The sequence below is a fragment of the Strongylocentrotus purpuratus genome, unplaced genomic scaffold, assembly GCF_000002235.5.
Source record: "Strongylocentrotus purpuratus isolate Spur 01 unplaced genomic scaffold, Spur_5.0 spur5_scaffold_6, whole genome shotgun sequence".
NCBI classification, from domain to species: domain Eukaryota; kingdom Metazoa; phylum Echinodermata; class Echinoidea; order Camarodonta; family Strongylocentrotidae; genus Strongylocentrotus; species Strongylocentrotus purpuratus.
Window position 1 is genome coordinate 25,889,944 of NW_022145612.1, and position 12,014 is coordinate 25,901,957.

At 35.9% G+C, this 12,014-nt stretch overlaps 1 protein-coding gene across 5 annotated transcripts in view; it reads left to right on the forward strand.

Annotated features, from left to right (window-relative positions):
* The window catches only part of LOC579742 (neuronal cell adhesion molecule), a 164,958-nt gene extending 159,530 nt beyond the window's left edge, over positions 1-5,428 (forward strand). For all 5 annotated transcript variants that reach the window (XM_030972696.1, XM_030972701.1, XM_030972700.1 and 2 more), the window contains one exon: positions 480-5,428. In XM_030972696.1, coding sequence (XP_030828556.1) covers positions 480-696 — 217 coding nt within the window. In that variant the 3' untranslated portion in view covers positions 697-5,428. The remainder of the gene's footprint in view (positions 1-479) is intronic.
* The last annotated feature ends 6,586 nt before the right edge of the window (positions 5,429-12,014 follow it).

Below are 12,014 nucleotides of genomic sequence, written 5' to 3' on the forward strand. Positions count from 1 at the left end.
AAAAACAGCTGTTTGAACCCTCATTCTAGTGCTGCAAAATTTACAGACATATATTGTAGATCAAATTCTGGGTGAAGAAGTGTTTAATATTGATATCTTTTCTTGTGTTTGTCTAAACATATTAGAAATGTATTAATCTATGGCAGATTAAAAAGCCTCCATTACCAAACGGGTTGAATTGTTACTTTTCTTAGAATACGCATAGTGAATATCAGTGCATATCAAAAATAAATATACCCAACTTTGGCAGATTCCCATTTATAGTTTATAACCTGTGCGACCTTCAATTAGGTTTCATGTTAAAGTACGAATAGGGTAACATTAGACAGAAAACAAGATACTTTTCCATAAAAATAGGTTTCGAGGTCACACTAATTATGAATGTTTGATTATAAGCCACTAAAGTTAGGCATACTATATACCGGTATGTACCCTGTACTATAAAGCGTAAACAATTTTTTAAAACATTTTTTGTGCAGTGGTCCCGATGGTGAGCCTCTACGTGGATCTCAAGGCAGTCTGAATGACAGCGAACACGGTAGCAGCGAAACAGACAGTCTGAAGGAGTACGCGGACGGTGAGACGGGCAAGTTTGATGAAGAGGGCTCCTTCATAGGACAGTACGGTGACAACAAGAAACAGAGACAACCGGACGATGAACAAGGGGGCGGAGCAGCTTACTCGACATTCGTCTGAGAGTTGTAATTCGCAGCCGTCTGCAGAATCAGCAACAACAAGAAATCTCTTCTGATAAATATCGTTTGGACTTTTTAGATTCTTCTTATTGAGTTGAGGCCCTGTTGGGCGTGAGGGATAATGTTGATTGGAATTGGATTGAAGTGATGATTTACGATGATCGCATTGATGTGTTCAAGTATGATCCACCATGATGTGGATCTACTTCCTAATTGGAGAAATTTCAGATTGTTTGTTGGTTAGAAACACCTTTTTTATGTTCTCAGTATAGTAAAAGTCCTTGTTTTTTATATCTTTAGCAAATGTTGACAAAGATAGGAGATAAATTGATTAGATAGTGTACTGCATTTGTGCTGCTACGTACGAGATATGGATAAGTGTGTGCGCATGTAAGCGAGATTCAAGTAGGAGTTTGACCCCTTTCGGATTTGATTGTATATCTAGCTCTGATTCACAACCAGGATAGGCAGATTTCACTCTTTTTCAAATTTTAACTCCAAGATTTAACAAAATGGGGAGTGAGAACTTTGTGCACACACTTACCAGTACCTTCAGCATACTACTATTGTTTTTTTGTTTACTACTGAAATTTAGACTTAGAGGAAATGGTTATGTTTCTCTTTCCTGGTATCTCTCCCCCCAGTTCCTTTCTTTCTCCCCTTCGTTGGTGCTGTCGTGTGATCAAGCAGTACTAAGATGTGTTTGGCATCGTGTTACCATTCTTAATCGTTCTGTATGGATGTTTGCATTTTGAGTGATGAGGATTGGATATTATTTATGCTTCCACATTGTTCTCCTCATTCCACTCTGCGAGGCTAAAGCAAAAGGCCTTCAGCAGTGCCCTATTAACCCATTGCCTCTAGTAATTAATCGGTCCATGTAATACGCCTATGGGAATGAGAGAATTCGGTAGCCGATGGGTTAGATATTTGCCATGATGATTTGAAGCATGTCTGACATTCTTGCCAAGCAACTATCATCACACCTCCTTCAAAACATGCTTATTTCCTGCACTCTTGCATACATACGCATGACTTCCTTCTAGTAAGAGCTTGAGACCAGCCCCAATCATCCATCGGGACTGCAATTTTACCAACAAAGGCTGCGATAAGACCTTATTGCATAAGAGCTTGGCAGGTATACCTTTGATTGGGTATCACTACAAATGAAAAAAGGGCTGCTACATTAAGACTTCTGCTGGCAGATTATATTGGAATGTGGCTTGCTCAAATAAAATGTGTTGAAGCGCACATCATATGAGAAAGGGTCATGTTGTCTGCTCTCATCATCTTGCTGTCTATTACATCTAGATGTGTTCACATGTGATACTCCTGTGTGTCCGACAGCAAGATAATGAGAGATTGTCATACATGTGGTGTACAAGTCAATGTTCATGTTGTCTTGTATCACTGTATGACATAAGGCAGACCCTTACATTCTATTTTCTCATTCCAATATAAAGTATAAACCTGAACGACGGATAGAATTCCATTATTCGCTCATAGGTTTAATAATAAGATGTTGGAGAATTTAATTGTAGGTCCTTCATTCGTGAAGAGATCTAGCCACTTTGCATTCTAAGTTTTCTACTTTTTCACCAAAACGCTGCACTTCTGAAATCAAGCAATCCCTATCGCCTAACTGAAGAACAGATATTTTATGATGATTTGTGTTTAATTTATTCAAGATAAGATTTTGCTTTTTAAGAAATTATGACATTCAGCCTACTAGCAACTAGATTATGTTTTTTAATTTGTAGTGAGAATTTGGACACTAAAGAGCTACCAAATTTATTTCATTTTACATGTTTCAAAGAAGCAAACAAAATGCTTTAAATTTGGTGAATAAATTGTTGAATTGGTCACATGCAAGAAAGATTAGTGTAGAATGCAAGCAGGATTTGTTCGCAATAGTTCTTCTCATTTTTATATGTTGTTAACATTTACAAAAGTTTTTGACCAAGTCAAACATCTTTTATCTTGTAGAATTTTGTGTTGTTTTATTCTTAATTTGAGATGCATCAAATACCTTGTGTTTAATTTTTACTTCCAGACTTTTTAAAAGTTAAACTGCTGTTATCTTGAAACAAATAATGGAAGCATTTAGCACTTGAAGTTTGCAGTGGTGGAATATGTGGTATATCTTTCTAAAACAACTCGCATAAGCGTTAACGGGATTGGTTAGATCATGTTTCTACATCTTAATTGCTTTATCATTTTTTAAGGTAATGCTAAGATTTGAAAATAATTGATAGTTTTATTCTTTTCATTAATCAGTGTATAATTATTTTTCAATGCACTTTGTGGTACACGATGCAATTTTCTGTAATTTTTTAAATCTTAATACTACATTATCATTTGAAAAAATTGTGTAAGACATGCTAAAAACAGGCTTTGTTTGTTTTTATCTGTCGTAGGAAAGTCTTTTTTACTTCACCCGTTAGTTCATTCCAGAATTATATGATAAAGGTGAATATAATCTCTGTATTTGTTTTTTCTCCTTTTTTTGCATTGTTTTTAGAACAGTGTTATTTATTAGGACAATGTATTAAACATCTGTTTGTAAATAATTACATTGTGTTTATTGAGAGAGTTAGTGTATGAATGACAAGGTTTTGATTATTTCCTTGGACCAGAAGTTAACTGTGTGTTCTTAATGTAATCTGATAATGAGAGTGTTACAGGTACTGTCAATTGTGAGTGGTTTTATATCATAATGGTTGCGATTCATTCTTATGCAATGAAGGGAGGGAGGGAATGGGCAAATGAATACCTGCCTGTTTGTCTGACATGACAAGTCTTACAGAAGAATGTTTTTAAAAATGAAAATAACAGAATAAGGTGATTTTAATAGAAGTGATTGGACATGATATTTTATCATTTTGACTTGTAAAATAGGATAACAATTCTAAATTGTGAGAAAGGAGTCAATTGCTTTCAAGCAAGATAATTTTAAAGGAGATAATGTTAAAAATTTAATGGATGTCTTAAGGATTGTATTTAGGAGGGAGAATTGAATGGACCATGTGTAAGTTTCCTGAAATGTTTTTTCAAATGTGTATACTTTCAACATGTGCAAGATAATCATTGTGTAAGCGATATGATATTCACTTTTAAGAAAGAAAAAAGAAAAGGAAAAAATATATACTTGTAGATAATGATGTTGGGATGGGAATATGTGTTATATTACAGGCCTTCCTACAGTAATACAAGCATGGATGATAGCTTATCATAATTATAAAAACAATATTTTAAAAAGGCTAAAATCTCGTTACAATCAGATGATTGCTTAACTATAAAACATTTGTATAGCTTTTTTTTCTTCTTCAATTAGAGAATTCAGAACATGTGGGATTTTTTGAGACATAGAACGCAATTTTGATTACTGAGAATATATGTACAATATATTGAAACCTTACTAGAAAACCTTGTATGAATTAGAGTTGCAGTGATAGCCGGTGATCAAGTTGGTTTATAGAGGGTCGTCTTCAGGCAGGTCTTACTCTTAAGCAATTGTCTCTAAATCATTTGTACATTTTGAAATTCAAACATACAATTATCGTGTTTACTGTACGTACGTTAGATCACTACATAATTAATTACCATGACACATGATTGGAATCGTAGAGTAGAATGGCAAGTGTAGGTATATAGTCAGTGTTAGAACCTAGTCATATACGTATGTCAAGATGTTGTCATATTAATCTCTTTGTGTCATTACACGCATTTCTCAATTGAAGTTTTTGCAACAAACGAATGAAGATCAAGTGTATATAACCATTGTGTATATCAAAGCTCAATGTTAATTGCACTCTGGTTTTTCAGAGACAAAAAAAAAATGATGATAATAAAAACTGATGCGATATTTGATGTTGTAATCCTCAAATCTCAGTTAAACAAATGACATAGAGTACTCGTTAAAATTCAATAGCAACTTGTGTATTTTTATCACCATGTTCTTAAACATTGTACTGTAGTGTCTTCTTAGGATGAAAAATTATGAAGTAAGGGACGTTCTTTTTTCCTTGTATATTCAGCTTGCCAGGTTTAGTGTTTGTCTTTATTTCGATCATAGTCAATCTTTTAAGCGTTGATTTGATCTACTTCTTCTTCCCATCTTTCTCTGCCGAAGGATGTCCTTTCGTTTTCTTTTTAGTGCAAAATTCATGATCATGATAATCAGATACTGATAGTAGTACGGTACTTTTATCGCCATAGCATCATAGATTATTGAATATAAGCCAGTTCAAAGCAGCATATTTCATTTGTTTTCTGTTTGTTTGTTTGTTTGTTTTTCATTATTTTCTACTTCTAGTCGTAGGTAGAAAAAGGAAACTCATTATGTTTGGCTCATCATGAGTCGTGGTGTTTGTTTCTATGCTGCTGTGCGCTCTTTTCCTTCTTTTTTTTTACATGCAATCAAAGATAGATAAAAATTCTTAAGCAGTTTTAAAAATTATATTGTAAGTTGTGTTGTTGCTTTGCTAAGATTTAAAGACGATAAGCAGCGTAATAAGAAATATGATATGCCCCTATTCCACCTTGGTTTGTACATTGTTGTATTTGTGGAATCGATAGGGTGAGTATAGCTGTTTATAGTCTTTAATGATAACTATATAAAAACTTTTTATCTGTTTACAGCGTAAAGAATGAATTCTTTTTATTTCCATCGCCTGTTATTTGTGTCAAAATGATACTCGATTAAAATAGTTGTCAATTGTTCAAAAAAAATATACCACTGTGTTATGTGTTTTTACTGTCTAGTAGATAAAGTAGTTATAGTATGATTCAAAGAAGAGTGTTAAAGTGAGAACGAAGGTGAGTGAACTTATCGGCAGGAAAAGAAGAAAAAGAAATGCACCTTAGAAAAGAAAAAGAAATTTTTAGCTATTCAACTTTCACTTGGACATCTACCTCTTTTATTATATCAGAATATATGGGTGTTTGTGATTGGTCAAGTACATGTTAGTTATTTTGAAAAAGGAAACAATGTTGATCCCCTATATTGCTTTAAAAGAAAGATGAAGTGAATGTGTTTCACAAAACTCGTAATTCCAAGAGTGTATTTAGGTCAAAATTGTGTTGTTGTTTTTTAAAGTACAGGTCTTTCAACAGATGCACAACGTTTGGATATATTTCAAGAATCATTCTGTCACAATTTAAAGGAAATAGAGCAGTGAGGGTAAATATTTATGAGGTATACTGTCTTCAAGAAAGACCATGTGTAATATGGGAGGCGGGGTTGCCATCTGAAATAACACCCAAGTAATCTTCTTTAAGAGTCAGATGAGGGAAGAATGGGGGAGAAAGACATATTCAGAAGGTGTTTAGCATTTGAAAGGCTTCTCATGTTGTTAATTTTGCACAAATGTCTTTAAAAATATAAAAGAAATCACTCAAAAATTTCAAACAAAAAGACGAAAATTTAGTAGAGAATATAAAGGTTTTCAATTTGGTAAAAAGTGTACGCCGGCATAAAGGGAATAAATTCTGCCTGAAAGTTGATTTATTTCCATTTTTTTCTTCTTCTCTCATTAATTTTAAATGCTTTACTCGCTACTAAATTTCTCTTTGTGATCTGATTGCCAATTGGACTTTGTTTTTAATTAAGAGCTTATATGAGAATCAAAATAATAAAAGCCTTCATCTTCCAAAATTAGTCATACAGACAGAACATGCTCAATGAATTACTATTTGATCTACTGGGAATCACCCCCAGTCTTTCATAACCCCTCTATCTCCTTTAAACACTGCATTAGGAATCCAAATAATCCTAGCTGTCGAGAGAGGGAAGTCTTTAATATAAATAGGGGTGATAATATTGACCGATGCCCTAAATTCTGAAACTGAAGCGCCGGTTTTTAAATGTGCGAAGATCTTCTTTTTCTTCTTCTCGTTCTTCTTCTTCTTCTTTTCCATCTCCTCAATCTAATTCTTCTTCTCTGTTCTCATCCTGCGTATGCCCTTTGTTCTCATAATTTTCGCAGATATAAGAAACTAAATCTTGATTTTCCTTTGTTTCTGACTGAATTAGACCCAAAGTTTTATACCAGCCTTCCTTGTTTCTATTCGGAAATTTTGCGTGCTTGGATTACCTCTGGAGCAAGCGTCGAGACATCGTCCTTTACTGTCAACCATGTGTTAAACATTCCCTTGAATTATTATAAATTTCTTCAATTTACACTGGATGGCGACAAGATCTTCCCTGTTAGACTATTTGCATGTGGAATCAAACTCGTCAAGCATCTTGTAAACCCGAACAACGGTACCTGGCTCCGAGCAGACGAGGTCGTCATTGCCTCCACTTTGCAGCGTCCGTCTTTACGCCTTTTGGAACTTGACCTCTCTCGACTTCACAAAGAGATTTCCGGTTTGTTTCCTAGATTCTTTTCGAACAGCGGACTAAGACTGTCAGCAGCTTCAGCTTATCTTCATAATCTGACTGAACCTGTTACCTCTCCGTTCTCGATCATAACTAAAGACAACAAGAACATTCTTGCCACGCCGACTAAATCGATATATCGAATCTTCAACCGTGCTATTAGCTTTCTTCCTAGAGCTCAAGTTACTCATTGGCACGAGGCTGGGTTACTTTCCCCTTCTAAACTAATCAACTGGACTGAAATCTACTGCTATCCATCATCTAAGAAAGATGGGGACACTCAGTACAAACTATTACACAATGTTCTTCCGTCGCTTGCCGTTCTTCATCATCTTAATCCCGATATCTCCTCTTCATGTGGATGGTGTGGCAAGAAGGGAACTATTCTACACCTCTTTATCGAGTGTACTTCTATACAACCGGCCTTGGATCTTCTTCATCATCTTCTGTCAAGTCTTCTACCCGAAGTAAACATTGACTTTGACCTCTACTGGACTCTGGTTCCACATGCAAGAGGTCGTAACAGGGAGGCCGTGCGCCTATCCAACTTTTTTATTGTCATTCTTAAAAGCACATTATATTGGCTTTATCGTACCTCTCGTTTTCTTGATCCACTTCCTTTTTGGAAACTTAGAATCAAGAACAGAGTCATTCTTGATTATGAATTTCACAAATTACAAAACAATTTGGTGTTATTTCATAAGATATGGTCGTACAATAATGTACTCTTTCTTTCAGATGATATTGATCTCACATGGTTGATTTAATTGTTGTTTGTGATAAGTTTGTCTTGAGAAGAAGCTCATAGTTGGAAGTTATGAATTCCCATAATTTAATCGTTTTGAAACACTCTATGGATGTGTAATCATTTGTAATCAGTGTTTAGTACAATTTATGTTTTTTCTCAATTTCTACCGTCGAAATTATTGTTTTTTTATGAATTGTTTAATGGTTACTTTCTCATGTATTACGTACTACTTGTTGTTGATTATTGGTATATGATTCACAAACACTTATTATATTAAGTGCATTACTGTTATTTTTTATCTGTTTTAATTATTATATGTATTGTAAATAAAGTTTTACTTTCAAAAGTCAAAAAAGTCTTCTCGTTCTTCTTCTTCTTTTCCATCTCCTTAATCTAATTCTTCTTCTCCTCGTTCTTCTTCTTCTTCTTTTCCATCTCCTCAATCTAATTCTTCTTCTCCTCGCTCTTCTTCTTTTTTTTTCTTCTTATTCTTCTTCTTCTCGTTCATCTTCTTCTTCTTCTTCTTTTTCTTCTTCTTCTTCTTCTTATTCTTCTTCTTCTTCTCGTTCTTCTTCTTCTCGTTCATCTTCTTCTTCTTCTTCTTCTTCTTCTTCTTCTTCTTCTTCTTCTTCTTCTCGTTCTTCTTCTTCTTCTCGTAATTCTTCTTCTTCTTTTCCATCTCCTTAATCTAATTCTTCTTCTCCTCGTTCTTCTTCTTCTTCTTTTCCATCTCCTCAATCTAATTCTTCTTCTCCTCGCTCTTCTTATTTTTTCTTCTTATTCTTCTTCTTCTCGTTCATCTTCTTCTTCTTCTTCTTTTTCTTCTTCTTCTTAATTCTTCTTCTTCTTCTTCTTCTCGTTCTTCTTCTTCTCGTTCTTCTTCTTCTTCTTCTTCTTCTTCTTCTTCTCGTTCTTCTTCTTCTTCTCGTTCTTCTTCTTCTTCTTCTTTTCCATCTCCTTAATCTAATTCTTCTTCTCCTCGTTCTTCTTCTTCTTCTTTTCCATCTCCTCAATCTAATTCTTCTTCTCCTCGCTCTTCTTCTTTTTTTTCTTCTTATTCTTCTTCTTCTTGTTCATCTTCTTCTTCTTCTTCTTCTTCTTCTTCTTCTTCTTCTCGTTCTTCTTCTTCTCGTTCATCTTCTTCTTCTTCTTCTTCTTCTTCTTCTTCTTCTTCTCGTTCTTCTTCTTCCTCTTCTTCTCCTTGCTCTTCTTCTTCTTTTTTCTTCTTCTTCTTCTCGTTCATCTTCTTGTTCTCGAGTGACTCTCCTACATTAGGGGCCTCAGTCAGTTAAAGTTCTGTCCGATCCGAGGAACGGAGTGTTTTCCCCTGAAACCGAGCATGAACCGAAACCTGCAGAGGGGAGCGGTGCGACGATGATCAGATTGCGCCACACCACATCCTAGGACGACTTGAATACCCTATTGTATATCCCATAAAAATCAGATTATGAAACACGTCACTGTAATTAGCTCATTGGCGAAGGTCAAAGGCTATTGAAATGGACTGCTCAATGTTGATTTTCGAAAGTTTTTGCGATTTGGTTGTACAATCGCTAGATACATGTCGCAAATATAAATGCTGAATTTCGATTTAGCTCGTATATTATTTTATTTTTAACACTATTTTTTACAGTGAATATCATTCGTTGTTTGAACATTATATATCACTGTTTCATCAGCCGTTGCTGAAATTTGTTTCTATTTACAGTATCGGCAAAAAAAAAAGGGGGGGTTACGAGTAGAAATGTAGGAAGCATAGGAATTACTTAAAGATAAAGATATGTTTAACATAACTAAACTCTAATAAAGTAAATGTATTAATTATGATGATGATCATGCAGATTTGCAGAGGATTGCCTAAAAAACATAGTTTGTTTAAAGCCTTTCTGCACTAGTTTGGCCAGGTGGGATTAGACCTCACTGCGTAGTCACTGGCAGGTGGTTATCTCATCAAATTAGCTATCAATATTAACATAAGAAAAAGGGGATCGTGGGGGACTAACAGTTACCGCTAAGGAATTGTTGGCTATATAGAGGGCGCAAGTAGTATGTAGTGCAGTCCCGCTTAAAACAAAGCAAGTTTGTGGCTGAAGCGCGATGGCTCAGTGGTAGAGCAATGGTCTCGTAATCGGGAGGTCCTGACTTTGAACCAAGTACCCTTTAGTATTATTACATTGATCATAATTACCAAGTCCCTCGGAGAGGACTGAAAGCGCCCCCCCCCCCCCGCCATTCGCTTACTTTAAGCAGGGAGGTGAGACTCACATGCCCTGCTTTAAGCATACACACATGATTTCTTAGCAGTCAGGTAAAACAAATAAACAAACAAACCAGACCAAAGTATTGTGAATGTTAAACATGTTGATATGGATAGCAAGAAATACTTACTTGGGCACAACACACTCTCTCTCTCCCTTTCTCTCTCTCTCTCTCTCTCTCTCTGTACCATCAGTTACGATTATCATCTATAATTCAATACATAAATCTCCACATGTATCAAATTACCGTCCGTAATAGACATTTATGAGCAAGGCAGACTAGTGTCGTAATAAGTACGACGAATCGCATTTCATTGTACAAATTGCAGTTACACCCTGCCCTGCTTTGTTTTCCTCTAAGGGTGCGTTTAAGCTTAAATTTTGAAGGCAGAATGAGCGATTTGTAACGCTCATCGTAATCGCAGTTCCACGGTGTACTGTTTATGCTCACTTCTCTGGCTCCTCCAGGCAATTCTCCCTGGGTGGCCTTAATTCACCTTGCAGCTGGATTCGCAACCTTGAAATGCGCATGCTATGTAGACCATGGTCCATGCGTAGACCCACTAGAGGTCAGTGCGTTGACCCCATTTAAACGCGTTTACAATTATTGTAAACGCATCTTTTTGTGAGTTTACGATCGGCGATCGTGATCGCCGTTTTTCGGTGATTCTACAGAAGTGAGAAAGGACGCAACCGTGTTTTAAACTAAACGCGTAACAGATGCCTGATTCTGGCCAGAAAAAGTTGAGCATTAACACGCCCTAACAAGACACGATTCTGGATTGATGCGTTTTGCGTTATACACCTAACATTGCTTTTACACCCTGTAGTAGGATTAATGAGCATAAGCCTATAGAGATGTCGTTTCCGCTTTAGATTATGAAAGACAAAAGAGCTATAAGGACAAAAATGTCTAGGAACGATAACAACAGTTTTCAACATGCTAGAAAAAAGAAAGACATTAAATTGGCTATCAACATGTATCCTTTCGTAGTGTTAGAGTTCAGTGGTCTCATCCGATGCAACAGTGGCGTAATGAGCAAAAACTTTTGGGGGGTCAGAGCACAATCCGCATCACCACCAAGTAGCATAATGCAGGGGCGGCGGAGCCTCTTCCAAAATAGGGGGGCAACAACAAAAAAGGGCACTTTCTGGAAAAAGGGGCACCTACAAAGGGAAACATTAAAAAACAACATACATTGGTATATACCCTACATCGTCATGATTGTGATTACACTACCAGGGATGATATCAGTTTCGTTCTTTACGTGGTACACGAAATACTGCGTAATTAAGCAACATACTTTGCAGTTGGGTGTAAGGATCTGAATATTAATTTTCGAGCGAGCTAAATGAGCGAGCAAAAATTATTGTTGGATTTGTGAGGTTCCAGTGTGAAATATCTTATAAAGAAGACAAAAACAAACCCTGATGAGTATCAAGCACAATCTAATGGAGAAAGACTGAAAATTCTTCTATACGTTACATAATTATAACATCTATAAATGCGAGCGAGCGTAGCGAGCGATCTCTAGGGAAAGTTAAAGAAAAAGGGCTCTAAATCGCCTTGAATTAGGTGTGCATGTTAAAAAGAAAGGAAAAGAACAGTTATTAGAAAAGAAAAGGTGCTTGTCAGAGGTGAAAATGGCACTTCTTGCATCTGAAAAGGGACACTCAAAAGAGATGAAAAGGGGCACTTGTGAGAATGGAAATAGGGAATCTGTTGAAGGAAAAGGGCACCTATCAGATTTTAATAAGGGCATTTATCAGATGTAAAAAGGGGCATTTTGAAAAGGGGAGGGACTCATGTAAAAAAGAAAAAGGGGCACTTATCCGAAGGAAATATGGTACTTATTAGAAAGGAAAAGGGGCACGTGTCAAAATAAAAGAGGCACTTATCAGAGGTGAAAAGTGGCATTTAAGAGAAATGA